At 32.1% G+C, this 25161-nt stretch overlaps 2 protein-coding genes across 2 annotated transcripts; both read right to left on the reverse strand.

Moving 5' to 3' along the window:
• Positions 1 to 14645: 14645 nt before the first annotated feature.
• Positions 14646 to 15077, reverse strand: LOC131605834 (uncharacterized). The gene has a single exon (XM_058878142.1). It carries the CDS (start codon positions 15075 to 15077, stop codon positions 14646 to 14648), a length of 432 nt encoding a protein of 143 aa, XP_058734125.1.
• A 4797-nt stretch (positions 15078 to 19874) lies between these two features.
• Positions 19875 to 20496, reverse strand: LOC131603420 (gibberellin-regulated protein 12-like). Its single transcript, XM_058875718.1, has 3 exons — positions 20431 to 20496; positions 20167 to 20197; positions 19875 to 20056 (listed from the first exon to the last, which is right to left on the reverse strand). The coding sequence occupies exons 1-3, from the start codon at positions 20494 to 20496 to the stop codon at positions 19875 to 19877; spliced, it is 279 nt and encodes a 92-aa protein (XP_058731701.1).
• Between the last annotated feature and the right edge of the window lie 4665 nt (positions 20497 to 25161).

Consider the following 25161-nt stretch of genomic DNA (forward strand, 5'->3'; position numbering starts at 1 on the left):
AACAGCATTTATGTATTTTGCATATGTTAAGTATGGTGCATCCGGACAACATTATCGGGGATGAGTTAGTAGTCCCGGAAGAGGTCAACATAGATGCTAAGCCTAATGAGTCGGTTAACGATGTTAAAACCATCACCGTTGCGGTGGATGTTCGACCATAATTTACAAATGATATGACTTTCGCTTGTCGTGAACATGTGCTTGATTGGGTCCGAAATGAAGCTAGTAAACTTGGATTTGGCATTGGTTTCAAAGTTGACTCATTTCCCGAAATGCATTTTCGAAACATCCGCTGATTGCAAGATAAGGTTTGTTGGATCATTATTACTCCAAGAAGTCTATAAATAATGCACCTATACATTTTCATCAACATCAAGCCACAAACAGCAATGACACAAACCTACCCCCACCTTGCTTTTGTATACTTCAACAGTGGTTACTCGATGCCGTTCCAATTTAGGTTCTCGCGCGACTCGCCATTCACGGATTTGATATCGTCGCTTAACTCTCTCTTGCAATACTCGGAAAATCAGAAGGTTGTCAAGCTTGAGTACCGCTCGCCTTCGCTTGACGGCGAGGGAGACGTCCAGTTCACCCCATTTGAAGTCAAGAACGACAAAGATTTAGCAGTTTTATGGACAACTTTCGACCTATTTTCTTCGAAGGGCCCGAATGAGTTGGATGCGAAACTTTAAAGATCGGAAGCCGACGTTATCAAAATGTTGACTCATCCTCAACTACCCATGTTTAACAATATGTAACTTAAATTTCATGTTTATCTATCTTTGTAATTTCAATTATTTATGCTAAATCGAAGCTTTGTTCATTTTTTTTCTACATCAGACAATATTTCAGAGATGTATTTCTGAAAACACCTTTTTTCTGGAAAAAAGTGATTTCGGAGATGTATTTCTGAAAACACCTTTTTTCTGAAATAAAAAAGTGATTTCGGAGATGTATTTCTGAAAACACCTTATTTCTGAAATAAAGGTGATTTCGGAAGTGCATTTCCGAAGACACCTTTTTCATTAAGCTCGGATACCTATAATGATTATTAGCTCTAAATCTATCTCTAGTATCTAGAAACTATTATTCCCTAATCAAGATTTGTGAGATAAATGTCTATAACAATCCAAATCCAAACATAAAGCAAAAAGATTAAGGAAGACATCAACAATGATTTATAAAGCAAGTTTTATACAATATCATGAACGATAAATATACATATGTTCAGAAAAATATACAAACAAACCCAACCCAAGAGAAACATAAAGCGAAAAAGAGATAAACCAAACATCTCGTTGGTTGTCGGCTTCGATTGATGAGAAATTCACCTCCAATCATCCATGTGCAAGACCCAATATTGTTTTCTAAGCTAATCTATCAAAGAATGTTGGGTGATGGAGTGGGAGCAAATAAAACCCAAACCATCCCTAAAAATATGTGTTTTGCCCTTTTAATGTGTTTCTGCCCAGAATGATTCACCTGGCGACTAAATGGTTCGCTCAACGACTCAAAACAGCATTTTTTCACGCATTTGGATCCTTTTGGCTCGCCCGGAGAGCCGTGATTCACCTAGCGAAAAAACACCAGAAGCGAGCCTGACAGCAAACATCCAAATCCAGCATTGTTTCGGTCATAACTTGAAAATCATAACTCCGATTTGCGCACGGTTCGAAGCATTGGAAATCTTAGTCAATGCTCTTTCTAACAATGATAAAATAGCATTGCTTAAATACATACAAAAATGAGATAAAAACAATTAAACTCAATGATATTTACACGATAACGCAATATATACCCTAATGTAAACTATACCAAATATACACTAAAGTTGATGTTTATTGACGAAAACCAAATGAATTAAGTCGATGAGTGCTAATTATTCAAACTCAAATTTATTACAATTTAGCACTAATCACATTCAAATATTTTTTGATCCACAAGCTGAGTGAGACACCATGTGTGCAGATAAATCTCCTTAAATCTTGGAACAAAAATACCAAGTTTCTTAAATTGTCTCATCATCCAATTTTGGCAACTTGTATACACTTAGAGATATAAAACTTGTTCCAGATTAAATCTTCTTGACGCGTGAAAATGACAGAGATATGTTGAATGCAGTATAGGGCAAGCAACAGAAAAGATTTGGAAATATTGATCCGGGATTTATCGTCCTCAGAGATGGAGAGATGCCATTCAACAGTTTCTACGGTTTCGAGCTTGGTTTGGAATGAGCAAAAAGTAAACAAAGATATAGACAAGAAAAGAATAATGAACACATTCTTAGAAGAGAAATAACTTATCAGGAATGTAAATATATTCACTCTTCACAAACATACACTTACCAACCCGTTATACTCAACCTACGATACTCATCTATGTCATCACGTATCTCTCACATACGCGTCCATCTCTGGAGCACAAACGAGATCATTTCACAACTAAGGTTATCTCTAACGCGAAGTCGCGAGAACATCTGTATTCTCGCGTCGGCGATCTCTCGCGCGCCGCTCAAACACGAAAGCATTACGTACAGATACCCACAGTGAATGCTAGCTCTAAATCTATCTCTAGAGTTCAGAACCAACAGATTATCATCCTAGATAAGGATTTAAGAAGTTTATCTCTAAAGCACCCCAAATCCCCAGCATAGAGCAAAAATCCAGAACAACATCAACACAGATTCGTAAAGCAAGTTAAATATAACATTATAATCGGTAAATATACATAAGATTCAAGTAAATATACAAACAAACCCAACCAAAGAGAAATACACAAAGAAGAAGAGAAATGAACTGAAGATCTCCCGGTTTGTCAGCTCTGTTCGACGCTCAATCCACCCCCGATCATCCTTATGCAACCTCCGAAGTTGTTTTCTAAGCTAATTTTGATCTAAGAATGAAAATGATGGAGTTGGGACTCAAAAATACCCAACCCATAACCTAAAAATGTGATTTTTGCCCCTTTTAACGAGCTGCTGTCTTAGCAGGTCCGCTTAGCGGACCCCCTCCGCTCAGCGGACTCAAAATTGCTTCCAGATGCTGATTTGCTCCGCTGGAGCTCCGCTCAGCGGACCCCCTCCGCTTAGCGGAGTCTGCTAAAAATCAGATTTTGTTTTCGCCATAACTCGAGAACCGTAACTCCGAATTGCGCCCGGTTCGAAGCGTTGGAAAGCTTATTCAATGCTCTATCCAATAATGAATGAATGGAAACCAAATTGATGATTTTGATCATCCTTATTTTGAGTCTTTGGAAGTCCGCTTGATGGTGGCTAAGCGGACTTTCACCAAAATTGCGAAATTGAAGCCGTGCCTTTGACACTTTATTCCTCAAGGCTCCAATAAGCATGAATACCTATAAAAACAAAGGAAAAACTATCAAATGGTATAAAAGTATATGAAAATACAACTATTTACAAAGTATACGTATTTATACACAAAACGGGGAATTATTCAAACGGTATTAACAAAAGTATCGATAAATGCCACTATTTACATACTCAAAACATCGACATTTTGGCACTTATCAAACTCTCCCCAACTTGAAACTTTGTTTGTCCTCAAACAATGTCAAATAAATCAAAGAATCAAAAGTAATAAACCAAAGAATTGTGAATCAACAAGTTTTGAAAACCAAAAACAAATGTATGGCTCAACACAAAAACGTATAAACAAAGTAAATACTTACCACTATCCTACAACGACAACATGTAAACGAAACAAATCCTAAGTACAAAAAGCATACAAAACATTCTAAAACAATACAAGCTCACATCATGAATCACACCTAGCAAAAATTCATCAATGGATGAAGAACACACAAAGGTGAAGGACTTTTAACACTCATCCAACAATCTTGCAAACAAAAGATTAAATTATGCATTCATCCAAAAATCACATTGAAGATATAAAAGCAAGAATCACAAGGGCTTTTCAAGGTTGTAATGTGGCTTGGTTAACAAACAAGGGATAAGTCCTAAGGCTAATCGAAACAAAAACTTGCCTAAACCTAAGAGAGTGATCAATCCGCCAAAGATTCAAACAACAAAAAATTCCAATTAAACTTCTTCCTTAACCACAAGCTTCTCAAACCAATCACAATACTTATTAGCACAATTATTCACTTCTCTTTTCTTTTTCTTTTTCAAAACTTTTTCTCTTTTTTTTCTTTCTTTTCTTTTCACTTTTTTTTTTCTTTTTTTCTTCTTTCTTTTCAACCTCATAGAAACAACCAAATAAGTACATAATCATTTTTCCCCCAACTTGAATTCAACCACATCATCATGTGAATACTCCCTACTTCTAAGGCAAGGTAAAAATTCATACCAAAAGTCATGGTTGAGGGTTCAAGAAAACAAAGAATCAATCATCCATGCAAAAATGAGAACTAAACACTCAAAGATAAGCATTTAGCAAAAACAACATGGACATTGACAAAAAGGCTCAAAAGGGTTAACAAATGATCACACACTCACAAGGTGAATTGACTATTTGGTTATGGTGGTTGTGCTCAAAATGAAACAAAATGCCTTGATCCTTTTCATGCTTTCATAAAATCAACATAAAAAAAAGATTAAGCATAATAAAATCTAGTTAAAACAAAGATTATGGCCTCCAGCATATATGAACAATGGAAAGCTTCCTCACATTTATGGTTTGGGAACTAAAGTGATTCAATCAATAAGCAAGTAATGCAAAAGAATGAATGGTATGGTAATTGTACAAATGAAAAGTTTCCTAAACATGATATGCTATAGAAAGCGATAAATGAGTACCTTGAATGATACAACTTCAAAAACAATATCCTACCATACATCCGCAAGTTGAAACACTCAAGCTTTGGAAAATCACCTCAAAAATCTTCGAATTACCGAACAAAATTTGAATACAAACAACCAACAAAAGAATTAGAAAAACAAAAGTAATATATACTATTAATTAGCCCTTGGTGAAAGTGGGAAAAAGAGTGAACCAAGTGGAATGGAAGCCCCACTGATACTAAACAAGAAAACACAATTTTACTGTCATCGCTTAGCGGAGCTAGGCTCGCTTAGCGGATGACAGAAAAACCTGAAAAATCAGAACAGAAACAGCTGTTCCAATTTTCTCCACTTCACCTAAATACCTCTTAAACATAAAAATAAACAAAATTTAACAACCGTTGGGGTGCCTCCCAACAAGCGCTTGTTTTACGTCGTTAGCTCGACGCCTTTATTGTTTTGGTGTTTGGAAAGTAGCTTCCTCCCGTCATGCCATGGTGACGTCTCACCGCACAAGCCTAAAGAAAGTGTCCTAACCAAAGCACTCAACAAACGTTACGGGTACAAATATATACAACAATTATACAAATATAAAAGAAAACGCAAGTATACAATTTTGTGCACAAACCAACACATATGCACAAGTATGGAACACAAACAACTATTATCATACAAAAAGAGAAAAGTGGTGAATGTAAACAAGTAAATATATACAAGTGAAAATATACAAGTGAAACTATACAATATATACGATATATACAAAGATCAAGACCACGGAAACTATTGCGATGCAATTCAAACAACCATCCCCAGCAACGACGCCATTTTGTTGAATGCAGTATAGGGCAAGCAACAGAAAAGATTTGGAAATATTGATCCGGGATTTATCGTCCTCAGAGATGGAGAGATGCCATTCAACAGTTTCTACGGTTTCGAGCTTGGTTTGGAATGAGCAAAAAGTAAACAAAGATATAGACAAGAAAAGAATAATGAACACATTCTTAGAAGAGAAATAACTTATCAGGAATGTAAATATATTCACTCTTCACAAACATACACTTACCAACCCGTTATACTCAACCTACGATACTCATCTATGTCATCACGTATCTCTCACATACGCGTCCATCTCTGGAGCACAAACGAGATCATCTCACAACTAAGGTTATCTCTAACGCGAAGTCGCGAGAACATCTGTATTCTCGCGTCGGCGATCTCTCGCGCGCCGCTCAAACACGAAAGCATTACGTACAGATACCCACAGTGAATGCTAGCTCTAAATCTATCTCTAGAGTTCAGAACCAACAGATTATCATCCTAGATAAGGATTTAAGAAGTTTATCTCTAAAGCACCCCAAATCCCCAGCATAGAGCAAAAATCCAGAACAACATCAACACAGATTCGTAAAGCAAGTTAAATATAACATTATAATCGGTAAATATACATAAGATTCAAGTAAATATACAAACAAACCCAACCAAAGAGAAATACACAAAGAAGAAGAGAAATGAACTGAAGATCTCCCGGTTTGTCAGCTCTGTTCGACGCTCAATCCACCCCCGATCATCCTTATGCAACCTCCGAAGTTGTTTTCTAAGCTAATTTTGATCTAAGAATGAAAATGATGGAGTTGGGACTCAAAAATACCCAACCCATAACCTAAAAATGTGATTTTTGCCCCTTTTAACGAGCTGCTGTCTTAGCAGGTCCGCTTAGCGGACCCCCTCCGCTCAGCGGACTCAAAATTGCTTCCAGATGCTGATTTGCTCCGCTGGAGCTCCGCTCAGCGGACCCCCTCCGCTTAGCGGAGTCTGCTAAAAATCAGATTTTGTTTTCGCCATAACTCGAGAATCGTAACTCCGAATTGCGCCCGGTTCGAAGCGTTGGAAAGCTTATTCAATGCTCTATCCAATAATGAATGAATGGAAACCAAATTGATGATTTTGATCATCCTTATTTTGAGTCTTTGGAAGTCCGCTTGATGGTGGCTAAGCGGACTTTCACCAAAATTGCGAAATTGAAGCCGTGCCTTTGACACTTTATTCCTCAAGGCTCCAATAAGCATGAATACCTATAAAAACAAAGGAAAAACTATCAAATGGTATAAAAGTATATGAAAATACAACTATTTACAAAGTATACGTATTTATACACAAAACGGTGAATTATTCAAACGGTATTAACAAAAGTATCGATAAATGCCACTATTTACATACTCAAAACATCGACATTTTGGCACTTATCAAGATATATTCAAAAGAAATATCACATAATCAAATCAAATATGTCAAGATTTAAAACAACATGTGCTGATGTTCTGGTACAGCATGTTACAACATATGTCTGAACACCCTTCTTCAATGAACCTGAATAGCATGTTAGAACATCTTCATAACATCTTTGATGTGAACCATATTTTAGCAAAATTCTGTCAATCCTAAAATGATGGTACTAACAATCTCCCCCCTTTAGTAAATTTTAGCTAAAACAACCAAAGACCAAACAAATTGATGAGAGAAATAAAACCACAAAGGAGAGAAATAAAACCACATAGCAAATTACACAAAAAAATGTATCAAAGATTCAACCATTTCACACACAAGCTACATGACCCTTTACAAATATTCTGATACATATTTGTATTTCAATTTTTAAGTATTTATTTATTTCTCATTTCATTAGTACAATATATTTTTTAAATGATTAGTAATTTATTTTCATTTTAAATTATCTAAATTTATATGTGTGTGATTATCAAAATAATATTTGATTTGAGACAAAATTAATATTTATTCTAAAAAAAGAAACTTCTTTTGAAGGAATAGCTAAATTAATTTTTAAACTTAATAATTTGTTTTTTAAATTTGAGTTGATAATCTAGATCAACTAAAAACTTTTAAAAAAAAAAACAAGATCTTAATTGAATTAATTTAATGAAAAAAATTGAAACAAAACTCAAAACAAACTAATATAATGAAATATAATAAATTCCAAATGTTTTGCCATCAGAAATCAAACCTTAATTTAATCGAATAATATTAGTTAAAATTTTCAATTTACTTTGAATTATTATTCCTCTATATCATCTTCAATTATAAAAGGTAAAATTTGAAGCTACTGCATCAAATAATAATATATAAAAAATAAAAAACTTTAAACAACTATGCACTATAAAAAAAAATATACATGTTTGTTTTTTCTTTTTCGATTCACATCATCTCACATCTGCACAATGGACAAGAATAATATCGTCTACGTTTGACGCATTGACTGATCCATTTAGCAATACATTTTTTATGAAAAATACGAGAGCACTTTGTATAAAATAGATCGGTCTCCGATCCATTGCAGAATTCTTCAAAACAAATTGAACATTGGTCCTTAGAATCTGAAGTAATATCAACATCTACATTTGATGATAAACCCACAATTTGTTGATCATTTTCATAAGGAACATATTGATCAAATTGACCTTCTCCTCCCCTATGTGAAGTAACCCTTTGAAGAAACATATTGATCTCTTCCAATTTTCCACGTAGAACCATATTTCTTGCATAATCTCTCATATAATGTATAGCCGAATGGAATTGGATCCTCTCCAATTTTTTCTCTCATGCTTTCTCTCATGTGCAATTATATACTATTAGATTAATCTAATGGTTGACAACAAAGAGAAAAAACATCATTTAAAGAAGAGAGAGAAATATATACTAGTTTTTATTTTATTTTATGCAAAAATGAATACATTTAATAATAACAATGCTTCACATGTTTTTATTTTCTTTAATTTCAAACTGATTCTGGCTAATTAAAGTATTGTTTCAAAATTAATTTATAAAAATCAAAATCATTTTCACGTGGATATAGATAAAAAGTGTCATAAAAAAATTAAAATCTATTTTTAATACAATAAAAAAATTGTGGTCTCTCATAATCTCATTTTAATATTATGTGATTAAAAATTAATTATTGTAATAAATTCTTTAGTTACAACATTTGCTTTATATACATACATATTATAACGATTCTTGTTTTTAATTAGAAAATATATAATGATAAATTAACTAATTAATTAGTTATGATTTATGATAAATAAAAAATTTCAATGTACAAGTTATATGTTTCAAATGACTCAGTTTTTAAATAAAAGAGCTTTAAAATTTTAAAATTTGAAAAAATAGTAGTTGATATATTATTTATTAATTTGTTGTATAATTTTTATAATATATTAAAATTATTCTTATTTTTATTTAATAAATACAAAAATAAATAAATTTAACTAATTAAATTAGTGATAGATAATTTTCTCATATATAAATTGTACACCTTAACCCCTATTTTTTTGGGAGTCATTTTTTAAAAAAATAACGTTTATACAATGATGTGATAATAAGTAATTATTATTTTCTTTTTTTTCTTTTTTTATTAAACATAAAAATTAATTTAATTGATTATTAAATATGTATAAAAATAATTTCATTATTATCAAATAAAAATATATAAAAAAATTTATTTGATAAAAAATAAAAATAAAATTAAAACTCAAATATATTTCTCTCTCTTCTTTAAATGATATTTTTTCTCAATTGTTATCAACCTTTAGATTAATCTAGTGGTTTATAATTGCACATGAGAGAGAGCATGAGAGAAAAAATTGGAGAGGATCCAATTCCATAGCCGAATCTATTACAGAACTAGGTATGATATGAAAGATTTTATATAAAGATTGATTGATACTATCATTATTGTTGCATAAAATTTCACAAGGAATCTCAAATTTGTTGAAGACGGGTGTTATTAATTTAAAGACAAGGTTTTTTGGGTCATTGGATGTAGAAGAAATAATTAAGTGAGTGTAATTAATATTAATGTTGAAGCAACCATTCAATGAAAGAGTGTTTGATTGGATTGGTTCAAGAACACGAGACACTTCTGAGTTGAAGGAGGAATCCATGAATGATTGATCAAAGTTTTAGAGCAAAGTATGAGGTAGAAGTAGAAGAGTAATTGAATTTGTGCTTAATTAATTTTTTTGGAATACAATGTTTTTATAGTCAAAAACTTGAAAGAGTTTAAGTTTAAAACTAATAAGATTTTGTCAACAAAAAAAAAATTATATATCTTTTTAGATTTTATCTAACAGCAATATCCGAAAAACTTGATAAAGGCATCAAAACTAAATATTTGTTTTAACAAACATCCTTCGTGGTAGATTATGTCATTAATAATAACTAATAAGATTTGATTTTTCTTCAGATAAAAACTAACACCATTAATAATACCTAACACTATTTGAATTTTTCTGCGGATAAAAACCAACACGATTAATATTTGTGACAAAAATTATGTTGGATATCTCATATTATTAGCTATTAATTCAGTTTTTATAGCGTTAAAATCTTAGTGTTAAATTTCATCAAATATAACTTTTTTTAACAGATTTTATTTTAATAAAAAAAAATTAAAATTTTTTTTATAAACAATTTGAACTAATCTAACTAAAGAAAGATAACAAGTTTTTGTTATAAAAAAATATAACTATTGTTAATTTTGCTTAAAAATATGAAGGTTAATTTTTTTATTTTTTTGGGACTAATAATCCAAATCAACAAGGTTTTCTTTAAGATAAAAACTAATTTTGTTCTAATTGATTTGCTTTTCAACTTTTTCTCAAAAATATACGAGATTTATTATAATATATATAAAAGCACAATTTTTTTGTGAAGCTCATTCTTTTCAATAGGTAACTTAGCGAGTTCCTATATTTGATTGGAGATTAAAGACTTCATCTCATCTTTCATCGCAAGCGTCCATATATATAAGCAAACTGATGGGTTCACTATTTCTCCCTAAAATTGCTTTAGTAATCCTTACTGCATACATATGGTTTTGGATCTATCAGTCAATGTTCTGGTCATGCACTATGTTACACCATTGTGTTATTGCGTTGTTGGCATAATTCTCTCCATTATGATCCAATACTTATAACATAACTTCTTGAATCTAGTGTCTTCTTATTCACTATCATTGTTGGTTTTGAGCTTTTTAATCTTCAATCCTATCTTATTTTCACCATGGTTTTCCATCTCTTAAAAGCCTCAACTACTCTAGACTTATGTTTCAGAAAGTAGACTCATACATTCCAGGAGGGATATCATAATTAAAAATCACTTCATAGTTCTTTCCACCAACAGATGAGATAGTTGTTGGTGTTGGAATAAAATTTGTTCAAATATTCATTGGGTTTTGATGAGACAATTTTGAACATTATTGGAATTTGTAGATTTACCACCACCTTATGCAATTTATATGATAATATCACACCTTTTACCTCTTGATTTCACAGGTGAAAATTGTTCTCAAGAAGTTTGATTGAGAGTTTTGGTGCAAATGTGTTACCCGAACTTGAGTGTACCATTGTTGATGCAGCAACTTATGAACATCTAACCACATTTTTTGTTTCTTCCATATATCGTTCTTCATCCTTAATGAATAGCTTCTTGGAAAAAAATTGGTTGGTCCAACAAATTTGGAAGCTTGAGAAAAATTTAAAATAAAACTTTTTAAAAAAATATATGTTAATAAACATTGTATTAATTTTTTTTTTTTGACAAAATTAATTTTTTTATTTTAAAATAAAAGAAACTATTAATGAATTCCCTTAAATTAATTTTTTTAATTAAGTATCTAAATAGCATAAAATTAATAAATAATCTCTAAATATATTAATTTTATTAATGTGATCCTTAATTAATATTAAAAAATTATTATATTACTTTTTATCATCTTAATAATGTGAATTAAATTTATTAAACTTATAAATTTCTTGAGCTACATATTACAAATAATGACTTATTATATTTAGGCTTAATTGCAACTTTGGTCCCCCTATTTTGTCTTTTTCTCGATTTTAGTCCCCCCATTTTTAAAACCACGATTTTGGTCCCCTTTTTGAGTTTTCTAATGAAAAAGAGACAAGAATAGGGACTAATTTTGCAGAAAAAAACAAAATAGAGGGACGAAAATTGCACAGAAAACTTAAAAAAGGACTAAAATAGTGATTTTTAAAATAGAGGGATCAAAATCAAGAAAAAGACCAAATAGGAGGATTAAAGTTGCAATTAAGCCTTATATTTATATAATTTAAGAATTATATTAAAAAGAGAATATTATTTTTGAAATTTAGTTTAAAATTATTTATTAATAATTTATTTTTATTTGTGTGAAAATTGTTTGGGGTCGGTCTCCAAGGACTAATAGAATGTGAGGCCCAATATCAAAAGAATGTCGAACATGACAAAGATAAAAGGTTTAGTCTTAAGTCATTTTATATCACTCCATCTAGAACATGCCAAATTCATTAGGCGCCCATCCACAATCCACATTCACCTTTTGCACTTTAGTTACCCCCAAACTCAGTGTTTTAAAAATCGGAACGGCCGGTCGGGTCAGTCGAATCGGGAACCGGCCAAGTAATCGGTCTGGTTCAATAGCTGGATCGGGAATGTCATTGAACCGGTGTGAACCGGTCAAAACCGGTGTAAACCGCTAAAATCGAGAAAACCGGCGGTTTTTGTGAACCGGTGGTTTAAATACATTTTTTAATTTTTTTTATTTTTTAATTTTAAAAAATTAAAACAATGTCATTTTGACTATTTTAATTAAAAAAAAATGGTTGTAGATGCGGTTGATTTGTTACAGATGATGTTGATGTTGAAGAAGGAGATCCCAACATTAAAACAATTTTTCTTTTATTGAAATTAAATTTAGTAGACAATGGAATTACTTTGTTATAAATTATTCAATTAAATTATGTTGCGATTAAACTTTTGTTTATATTTTATAATTATGTACTTTTGTTTCTATTCAACCGAGTTATCCGGTTTAACCCGGTTTAGTCATGCGGTTTGACCAATGACCCAGTGGTTCGACCGATAAATCAGTGACCCAGTACCCTCATGGATTTAATGTCCGGTCCGATTTTTAAAACACTGCCCAAACTCTCTTATAAAAACATGGTTAACGCATCATTAAGGTACATTCACTCCCATTTAAAAAGTTAACTATTCATTTCCTTTGCTAATTTGAGCGTTGTAGTATTAATTTTGTAGGTTAGCTTCATCTACTAAATTTGAATCAAAGCTCTGTTACGACACAATATTTATTACTACATACCCGATCATTTTGTTCTCGGGTAGAAAATCGGCGTTGTTTGTGAGAATTGATATTGAATTCCTACGATTACCATGATCACCTGGTCTCATATCTAGATCTTCTTTAACTGAGGCATATATCTACATACCCAAGTCAATCTCACTAAGTTTTTAACCAAATTCTTCTCGCCACAATAATCAAGCAGTATCATCGTCAAAGGCCACTTGTTCCTCTGCTCAATAATAGCTCTAATTCGAATAACATACTCTGATATGGTCTTGTTACCTTTCTTGATCATTCTCAATTTAGCACATAATTGCTGAACTTTGGCCTTCATATGAGCTCGAAAAATGTTTGGGCACTTTGTCTCGTGTCTCATATGCATGCTTGCAAGATAGGACTCTAGGTAGCACAACCTCAGAAATCATTAATAGTAGCCATGTGAAGAGTGGTTGATCTTGAACTATCCATATTTCATATTATTCAGAAACAATGTTGGACAAGCGATTACGATCAGTTTTGAACATGACTAGAATTTTTGGATTCATCACCACCTTATATAGTTTGTACGATAATATCACACCTTTTACTTGTTGATTCCACAGAATAAATTTGTTATCTTGAAGTTTGATTGAGAGCGTCGATACAAACGTGTTACCCGAGCTTGAGTGCACCATTATCGATGCGGCAACTTGTGAACATCTAACCACATTTTGTGTTTCTTCCATATTTCTTTATTGATCCATCATGAAAGATTCTCTAAAGTTTGATTTGTTAAAAAATAGAAAGAATGAATAGCTACTCTGAAGATTGAAAATCGATAACTCTTACACTACACACGAGTGTAGTGAAGCGAGGTGTTCCAGAAATAAAGATAAAAGAAGAAGATGATTGAATTTTATGGAAAAAAAAGTCTCTTAGACAATTGATACCATATTAGAGAAAAAAACTCATGTTGAACTTATCATTGAACTATGTTCATTGTGTTAGTTACAATGGAGCTTGCATGGTGACTATATGTAATAAGAACCATGCAAGTGTGAAAGTTTGTTACACTAGACAAGTTAGTTAGATATACTAACTAACTCTCATCATTTGCTAATAATCACAACTACCGTTCACTATGCTACATATACTATACACTCAAATTACTACTACTCCAATATATCTAGCTAGTCACGTGAGACATTATACTGATCACACATACATATTGATTGGAATTTAATTTCAAAAAAAAAATGAAAAAGACACAAATCAAACTAATCTAATGAAATATAATAAGTTCAAAAAGTTTTTACTTTATACATTTGAAATTCAATATCTGTTAACCTAACGTTGACAACATTTTATTCGTCTTTTTTTTTTTCTTTCATAAATTGATATTTATTACATTAAAATGCTTTACAAATTTCACATTGGTTACATAAGACATCATATTTCTTCTTTAATTTTGGTTGGACTACTGGTGTGACAAAACTCTGGCAAATCATCTTGAAATTCCTACTAGACTCTTTTGCAACATGAAGATTATGATAAACTCTTCCATTCGTGATTATAATCAAACTAAATGTTATTTTTTGATTAAAAAATTAATTAACAAATAACTCATAATAAGAAGAATATTAGACAAGTCACCTTATGATATTTAACTATAAATTCAACATACAGTGTGTAGTTGGAAATTTTAAAACAACAATTCATAATTCAATATTTCCGTCTTTTCTCTATTCATATAATTTCACATCGACACAATGGACAAGAATAAGATCGTGCACCATTGACGCATCGATTGATCCATTTTGCAATACATTCTCTATGAAAAACATGAGAACATCTTGTGTAAAATAGTTCACTCCACGATGCATTGCGAAACTCTTCGAAACAAATTGAACAATGATCTTTGGAGTTTGAAGAAGTTGTATCAAAATCCAATCTTGCTGGCAAGCCCACATTTTGTCGACCAACACAATTATAATGATCTTCGTCTATCGTGGTAACAATACGAAGCAACACATTCATCTCCATTAGTTCACGTTTTTCAGAATTCAGTGCAACCATTTCTCTTGCACAATTTCTCATGTCACGTAGAACCGTGCCTAATATGTAACTAGGCACTGCATGGAATTCTTTGTATAACTGTTTGTTGATATCATCATCCATGTTTGTGTGAGCGTTGTAGTTGCATAAGGTTTGACGATGAATCAAGAAATAGTCGAAGATGGGAGTTGTTAAATAAAACATAAGGTTTTTGGGATCATTGGAGGTAGAAGAAATAGTTAAGTGGGAGTATTGAAAATTAATGGAGAAGCAATCTTTGAAAGAAGAGTCATTTGTTTGGATTGTTTCAAAGACAGGAGTCACGGTTAAGTTGACGGAGGACGACTCCATGAATGATTGATCAAGATTTTACGTCAAGTAGGAGAATGAAAGTTGAAGAGTGATTGGGTTTGTGTTTAACAGTTTAGTTTAATTAACTTGTTTGATAAACAATGTTTTTATAGGCAAAAACTTGTAAGGGTTTAATTAGTAGATTTAAAACTAGTAAGATTCGGTCAAATAAAAATCTCAAAGATTTAATTTGATCATTACAAATCTTATATCTTTTCAAATTACTATCTAACAGGAAGATCCGAAAAAATTGGCAAGGCCATCAAAACTATATATTTATTTTAAGCAAACAACCTGGCGGATTATTGTAATAAATGTGAGAAATTCTTTTAAGGAAAGTAAATCCTAATTGATTTGTTTTAATTTGGTGAAAAAAATTAAAACATCCCAAATCAAATCAAATATAATGAAATATAACTAATTTTCTGTGTAAAAAACAGAAATATAATAAATCACATTTTTTAAATTCATAACTTAAATCATCTTTTATGTTTGTTTAACATTTCTTATAAGAAATTCTTACATTACTTTTTCAAATTTTTCAAATAATCATTTTAATAATATATTTTAGGGTTAATAGTCATTCACCCTCTGCCATATAGGCGAGTTTTGATTTTTCCCCCTTTAAAAAAAAAGTTTTGGACACATTTGAACACATAAAATGATACAATATAAAGAAGATATTTTTAAGTAATGTATTTGACATATTTGAACACATAAAATGATAAAATAACAAACTATATCTATTGTTCACATAAGCCATGAAAGATAAGTCCATAACATGTTCTAATTCAAGGGATTTGGATCTGAGAGTGCTTAGAACCAAATCCTGGTTAATCTAATAATTAACTAAACCAAAACCTCTACTTGCTTCTAGGGATGTATTACAGGTCCAAGGAACTACCACGGTAAATACAGTGCCAATTAGGGGTGGAAATAGGCCAGGCCGATAACAGGGGCCTACAGGCTGGCCTATAAAGGCTCAGGCCAGACCACACATTTTTTATAAATAGAAAAGGCCTAGGCTTCTTTATTAGCCTATTTAGTTAAAAAGGCTAGGCCTCAGGCCCAAAAAAAAACCTTTTAAGCCTATCAGGCCGGCCTATTTAAATAAATATGAATAATTTTGTTATTATCATTATGTTATGTGTTGTACTTTGAATTAAAATACATAAATAAAATTCGGTTATCTTAAAAAACTTTTGAAAATAAGATGAAAACACCTGATGAACATTGTTTTCATAAGTTCTCTTAAACAAATAGTCTCCCAGAACTTATGCTAATAGGTAAGTTAAAATAAGTCAATGCAAATAAATTTTTAGTCTCTTGGTATTTTAGTTAGTTAGTCTATTTAAACATTATTTTAGCTAGTATGTCAAAACAAATAGGCTTTTATGTAGGCTAACAGGCTAACTAGGCCTTCGAAAAGGCCAGGCTCAGGCCTAAAAATAAGCCTACGACAGGCCACAGGCCAGGCTTAGGCTTCGATTTTTTTGACAGGCCAGGCCTAGGCTTGGCAAAGCCTAGCTCGGCCCAGCCTATTTCCACCCCTAAGTGCCATAACCACTTTTCTCTCCACAAGAGCTTCCTTGAAATGTGCTAATAATATCAAAATTACAGGAGGCTATATAGCACTCTACCCAGGAGATACCATACTCTTCACATATGAAACAGCCAAGCAATGTGGTTGATTGTTGCATAAGATAGACAGGTTATGGCTTGTTTTCGCCGTCAATAGCCATTACTTTGTTTTTGCGGTTACTTTTGCTGTCATCTGGTCAGTAACATCATTGAAACGCAGCACCCTCCATTGATATCCAGGCACTCAGTCTCAGATTCCCTTCATTACCATATGATGCACCTCCTCACACCTTTGTTGCAATCATCTTTCCATTTTTGAAAAGACTTACACGGCTAGAGCAACCGCATCATAGCTGTTCAAACTTCAATGTTTGTAATGCTAAGAATTTGGATAATTCATGAACGAGTACAGAAAACTCAACCATCTAAGTTAATATATATTTACAGTAAAAGCCCAACAAGAATGGGTTCAAAGAAATGGATCATTGATTCCTCCTAATAATGATTGACTTAGTAACAGAGACATTATGTCAAACAGTTTGCAAGCAATATTAGGAACATTGAAAATATGTAATGAGTTAACGTAGTTGCTGTCCGTGAACATCACAAAAAATGGGTAACTGATTCACCTTGCATTGTAAAGTGATACTAAGAAGACAACTTTCAGTGGGTTGTGATCCAACGGATCCCACTAAAGGTTAACTTATTCTGAGATGTTTTGCTTCAACATAATATTTATCTTCTGCTTTGTGATGAAGGTGCATGTTGTTATTCCATGAATTCTCTTTCTCACATAAAATCAGATTTGAAACAAAGAGGTCACCCGAACCATAGTTGGGTTTTTCATATAATCTTATCAAATCAAATCAACATAATATTACAGATCATTGATTTGATAAGATTATATGAAAAACCCAACTATGGTTCGGGTGACCTCTTTGTTTCAAATCTGATTTGATAAGATTATATGAACTTTGCTTTAAACTCACAATGTGTAAGTTTTTTTTAATTTACTAAACTTTTTTTATTTTCTATACACATTTGTAGAAATCGAGGATTATGTTATGTAGGTAGTTTATACATGTTATTTAAATGAGAAACATGTTTGATAGGTTGGTTTAATGATCAATGCATTATTTTAAATGTTTAGAACGACTGCATTTACGCCATTGACACTAATCTGAGTTGCACAAAATTTCAAAAATGCATCTCCGGAAATTTTCAAATCAGTCTGCATTTCTTTCCTTGAATTCATTGTGATTCATATGTATAACGCTTGTGTGGTTTATCTATAGGCATTATGACTTACATGCAAGACAGATTGAGACACGACAAGATTGCAAAACACGCATCGAATCGGAAGGGAAAAAGTAAACCATCGCAGGATTGCAAAACCAAAATTCTACTTCCAGGAAGATACTATATGTCTACTTTGTTATTATTTCAAATGTAATATATATATATATATATATATATATATATATATATATATATATATATATATATATATATATATATCCCCATTGATTTTCATTAATCTAACCGTTTTAATTGATCATTTAAATATATTTCTCATATATATATATATATATATATATATATATATATGAGAAATATATTTAAATGATCAATTAAAACGGTTAGATTAATGAAAATCAATGGGGATATATATATATATATATATATATATATATATATATATATATATATATATATATATATACATATATATATATATATACATATACATACATATATATATATATATATATATATATATATATATATATATATATATATATGAAGAATATATTTAAATTATCAATTAAAACGGTTAGATCAATTAAAATGATTTGGAGTAAGTCTTCTACTCTTAGTTTTAGTCTTGGAGTATCTCTCCTCATATATATTATTGACAATTTTTTATAAAGGGATATATTGAAAAGCAACACTCCAAATTAAAGACATGATAAAGACCCATCAAGTAGAACAAAGAGCTGGAAATACTCAAGTACCTTAGGTAGGGGAGTCATTCATTGACCCTTATATCTAGGGCGACGTGTTGGGAGTAGGTACTAAAACGTTTCGATGATAAGAAAATATTTTCACATGCGGTTTACCTCGGACAACATTCTTGGAGGACAACCTCAACTCCTAAAAGGTTTTTCTGACTCGCTCATTGCGCAACAAAGCCTTTGGAGCAATTGTTATGAATCGGCCTTTTAACTAAGGCCTAATTCCCCTCAAATTCACTTCATTTGACCCAAGATATAAAATAAGTTTATACAAAAATTAAAGTAAGGTGCATTTTTTGATCTACATTTTTCATTATACTTATCATGAATCTTGAACAGACTTTGGTGTTTGAGTGCTAACATTGCAGGTCTGCCACGCGACATCTCATCGGAAATCAACACCACGTGTTCGAAATTTCACATTAACCAATTATATACAAATCCAATTCTTGAACGGAACAATACTTGAATCACTAAATTATTATTAATATAATAATTTTAATCAATTATATTAAATAATCATTAATAATTAAAATATATAATTTCCTTAAATGTTTCTTCCCTATAGTAAAAAGAAACTTCCATTTTATAATATTTATTGGCTTAAATAATAGTAATTAAAAAATAACCTACAATAAAAGAAATTTTATTTTTAAAATCAATGTTCATGTTTCCGTGATGAACTCTAATGGCTCTATTATGTAATAAAAAATAAAAAAAAATCATAATTTAATGTTAAAAAATATTATGTTTATTTATTTGAATTTTAAAAAAATGAAGAACATTTTAATTATACCATATGAAATCAAAGGGGAAAAGTGTGTAACTTTTTTATTGAAAGGAAAATGATCGTTAAGATATAAGGACTACATACTCTACCCAAGTAAACTAAATCAACTTGTTCATTGTCCACTACATCTAAAGTCGCATATGACAAATTGTTAGTAGAATGCAATTGAAATAGCTTCTTCAATTAAGGGCACTTTGGTTTTCCTTCTTGTGTTTTCCAATTGTTATAGCATGGACATTCTTCCTTGTTACCATAAGTTCCAGATGGAACACACAAACATGTTGCACAACATTTGTTGCAGTAGAGCAAACATGGCTTCTTATGACTAGTCTCTGAACAGCGATAATCACATGCTTTACCACATTCTGCAAAATATAATTAAAATTCTATTATTAAAAAAAAATAATCTAGTAATTCTCCTTTAATTATAATCTGTATAATTAGTTTGAGATTTATATAAGTTTTGAACTAATACCTTCTGGACGAAGAGATTTCTCCCCACCAGCCTATCAAAATTCATTTAAAAAATAAATAAGTCAGTCAGAAAAATATAATTAAACAAACATCAAATTCAATCAAAAACACAATAATAAAGAAACAAAAAAAAATCACTTCTACACTATCATCAAAATCTTTTGAAATAAATCTAAAAATTATTGAATAACAATTTTTGGAAAAGAAAACTATAACAAGAGAAATTTCAAAATAGGGATGTAAGGAAAAAAAATAGAGAACTCACATAAACCAGTTGGATCACAGAAGCCAAACCTAAGATGAGAAGAATGAGATATACAATTTTTGCCATAATGCCTTGTTTAAAAAAAGAAAAAAAATTACTATGCTATGCTATCACTAGAGACGAGTATTTATGGATAAAATCGATGTATGCAAAGTAGTCATATTCAATTCTAAGGTATAATAATATACTCACATTATTATTCAATGCCAATTTCAGTATAAAATCATCCTTTTACTAAAAATATAACAATTAAATGTGCCAAATCGGATTGCATTATTTTGCTAAATCAATTGCATTTTTAATACCTATCCATTTTTTAAAAACTGAATATCTTTTATGTACAATTGTTGAGATTAATTTCTCAAATAGAATCTTTTAAAAAAAAATTAATGTATTGAAAACTGAATTCGAAATCAAAACGTTAATTAATTTAGGTGAAACTTTTAGGTATGTATTGAAAGTATTAACTATTAATAAAGCATAATAACTTCTCACATTCAATGACAATTTTGATATAAATCATCAATTTACTTATAGTTTTATAACATATCAAGTTGTATAGAAAGTGTTATCCAATACAAAGAATATTAATTTAAAACATATATTTGTCTATAAATAAAATAGTTAATATCTATTCACCCCTGTCATATAGACTTTTTGAAAAAAAAAATTGTAAAAAAGTTGTATGAATTTCTCTAATATTGGTAAAATATTTCCTTTTAAACTTTTGGCAGCCTAACTCATTAAAAATGACGATGTGGCAGCATTTTTTATATATTTTCATTACTTTCACTTGCGTTAAGTGACTTTATAATGGACGGTTTTGCCCTTAATTGAAAAACAAACCCTAACGATACAAATGAATTGTGTGGAGGCCTATTGTGGATAAGATTAGAAGAAGACTAGTTGGCATCACAAGCATTTGTCGATATGCAGGAGAGTGGTTCTTTTGAATTCTGTTTTATCTAGTCTTCTAATTTTCTTTTTTCCTTTTACAAAGCGCCTAAATCCATTATAAACGAGATTTTCTCTTTGCAACGCATTTTTCTTTGGGGAGGGGAGGAAAAAGGTGTGTTGGATTAGTTGGACAAAGTGTGTCGTGATAAAAAAGACGGTGGATTAGTAGTGAAACATTGTGGGAGACAATCTTGCCCTCCTTTGTAAGTGGAAGTAGAGAATTTTGAATGGAGGAAAATTTTTTTTGGACTAAGTTTCTTTCTTGTAGGTACGGTGATATAAAAAGAGCAATGCTAATAGCTCCATCTTTTCATTCAAGAAGCAAAGTCTCTCTTTGGTGGAAGGATCTTTGTGCGATCAGGGCGCACACTTCGTCCACTACTTCAAATTGGTTCAACTCGTCTATTTCTTTAAAGCTTGGATCGGGTTCCTTCTTTGAATTTTGGTTAGATAGTTGGTTGGGTAATAGCCCTCTTTGCACTTTGTTTCCGGAATTGTTTCTATTAGTACATGATTCTCATTGCAAGGTGGCGAACATGGGTTATTGGTTTGAGGAAATTTAGAGGTGGCACTTTCCTTTTGTGGTCCGTCCTTTGAACGGGACAGCCGCGTTGCAACTTGACAATTTATTTCTTCTTCTCACTCTGATGCATCCTAATAGTGTGGAGAATGATGGGTTCAAGTGGTGGCGTCATGTTTCCGGATTTTCGGTTAGTAACGCTTATGATTCTATTTCTTTGATTTCCTCTCTGTTGCCTTTATTGGAGCTGAATTTAGGACCGGCTTTTTCTTGTCTTTGGAAGACCAGAGTTCCTAGTAGAATTCTTATTTTTGGTTGGAGATTGGTGTGGAATAGGCTTCCAACGAAGTTTGATTTGGCTAAACGGTGTGTATTCACATCCCCAAATGATTTGCTTTGCCCTTTTTGTTCTTTGGTTGAGGAGGATTTAAACCATCTATTCTTTGATTGCTCTTTCACCAATTTTTGGTGGTGTAAATTACTTCTTTGGCTAAGAATGCGTGGTGATCCTTTGGTTGATTCGATTTTAGGCCGCATTCGTTGGTTGGAGGATTATTTCGGAGAGAGGGGAGGAGTTGAATTAAGATGGTTTTTTGGTTTATTATTTTGTTGGATAATTTGGAAATGTAGGAATAATGTTATTTTCAATGGGTTAGTTTTGGCCTCTTTTGGTGGTTTAGCTTTAATAAAATCCTTATCATGGGATTGGTTTGGGGTTTTCTTTAGGAGCCATTGTAACGGATCGAGGGAGGATTGGTTCCTAGACCCGGGATCTTTCTTCTTGTGATTATGGTTGGGTTGTTTGGTTGTAGGTTGTGGGTGTTGTCCCAACCTTGTTTTTTCTTTTCATTTGTTTGTTGGGCTTAGCACCCCTAATGCTCTTTAATCCAATTTTACTTATAAAAAAATGAAAATGGAAGGAACTCAAAGAACTCTCAGGCTCGCGGTTATTTCTCTCAATTCACTCGATTTCTCATCTGTGCTCAAATCTTATTTTCTTTTCTATGATGCTTCTCAAAGTAACAAACACAGTCAACAACAAAACAAAATCCCTAATCCTCAATTGAGACCCCCAACCCCGATTCATTATACTTTCAACTTACAACTTACAAGTGATTTTCACATTGGAAATAAAGCAAGAACAAAAAGGGGAAAATACATGAATCCTAGTAAATTATTTCTTATGATTGTGAATTTGTTAGATTGGCTCGCTGCTCTTCGTCTCCTTCTGGTTCTACTTGCGTGAAATTTTTTTTATCAAAGCTTCTTCTTCGATTATGTATGTGCTAGTTGTTGGGGTTGGTAGCTCAATTGTTGATTTGAGGGAGTGAGTTTTTGGTGCGAGAATGGTTTGGTTTGAAGGGTTTAAAGGTGAGTGAGTTTTGAGCTTGTGAAGGTTGAATTGTTATTGATGAAGGTGAGATGTGAAGGGAGTAACGAGTTAGGGAGATAACTAATGTTGTGGTTGAAGTGGGCGTGAAAGGAGTAACGAAGGTACTGATGAGATAAGCAGAAGTTAAAGTGGATGTGAAGGGAGTAACAAGTTTTTTCAGGAGTTTGAGGGTGTGTTGTTGGGTTAAGTGTATGGCGTGGCTTTTTGAGGTTGTAAGGATGCGCTATCAGAATGGGTGAGTTTGGTTATGAAAAGATTTAAACATAATGTCTGCAAGTTTTATTTGTGGAGTGATTTTTGTCATGGTGTGGTATTCATTATAGGTGAATTGAGTGATTGATGGGGCTTTTTTTTTAAAAGTGATGGTTAGATGAATTTCTTTTGAGAGTTTTTTAATGATTTTTAGTATATTTCTTTGGAAAGTTTCGGATTAGGGATCGCAAGAAGAGATGAAAACGGTGGAAAGATCCTTTAGATTTTGATCATACCTGATTAGAATGAATCGTATTGGCTTGCAACTTGATAAATTTCAGAGAATGGGGGTGTACCTGCAAATAGGGGTGGGAATAGACTGGGTCGAGCTAGGCTTTGCCAAGCCTGAGCATGGCCTGCTAAAAAATTTAAAGCCTATAGCCTATCATAGGCTTATTTTATTGGCCTGAGTCTGGCCTCTTTGAATGCCTGATTGACTTATTAGCCTACTTAAAAACCTATTTCATTTGAACATTTGTAAATAAGTCATTCAACTCAACTTTATATAGACTAACAAATTAAAAGATCAGTGAGATTAAATGTTTGTTTGCATTGACTTATTTGAGTTTACCTAGTAGCATAAACTTTGTGATACTATTTGTTTGAGAGATCTTATGGAAGCAAATTATGACATTGTTCATAAGATTTATTTTCATAATTTCTTCAAAATAACTAAGATTTATTTTTATATTTTAATTTAAAGTACAAAATAACTAAGATTTATTTTTATATTTTAATTTAAAGTACAAAATACAATATAATAATAATAATAATAAAACTATTCCTATTTATTTAAATAGGTCGGCCTCCTAGGCTTAAAAGACTTTTTATATGGCCTAGTCTTTTTAGCTAAATAGGCTTATAAAAAAGCCTAGGCTTTTTCTATTTATTTAAAAAGCCGGGTCTGACCTAGGCTTATGTAGGATGGGTCGTAGGTCCCTGTTAGTCGGTCTGGCCTATTCTCATCCCTACCTGCAAGGTAGTCCGATGCCAAAGTGAGAAAGAGAGCAAAGGGGCGCAAGTGCAAGAGAGTGAGAGTATGAATAGTGAATATCTGACCCTTTAGCGAAAGAGGGTATTTATAACCCCCAGCGTTGGGCGATGGTCTCCACACTAGGATGGATGTCCAAGCCCAATATAGAGACTGTCAGGGTCTACGTGTGTAGTGGGGACCAGCACGTGGTCTCCAATTTGGTTCAACTGCCTCGAAATATCTGGAAATGGAAGACGTAGTCTTTTCGAGGTATGATGACTCTATAACATTCGGAGAGGCGTTGCGACAAACCCTACGAGGAGGTGTTGTCGTCACCACGTACGAGGAAAGTAGTTGCTCGAATGGCACGAGACAGTGCCTTTGTATGACAGCTGTTGTTCGGATAGACTCAGCGTCCTCGTCTGTCGGGAAGGTGTTCTCTGAGCCTTTCACTCAGTAGCCTCGGACTGGGCCTTAGATTACGACTGGGCCAAGTGTAGACCAAGTCCAAAATAGGTTTTGTTTCTCAGCTAAGGGCAAAATCGTCCATTCAAAAGTCACTTAACACAGGTGGAAAAAATAATGAAAAGATATAAAAAATGTTGTCTCATCATCATTTTTTATGAGTTAGACTAC

This window comes from Vicia villosa, linkage group LG5 (genome assembly GCF_029867415.1).
Source record: "Vicia villosa cultivar HV-30 ecotype Madison, WI linkage group LG5, Vvil1.0, whole genome shotgun sequence".
In the NCBI taxonomy this organism is placed as follows: Eukaryota; Viridiplantae; Streptophyta; class Magnoliopsida; order Fabales; family Fabaceae; genus Vicia; species Vicia villosa.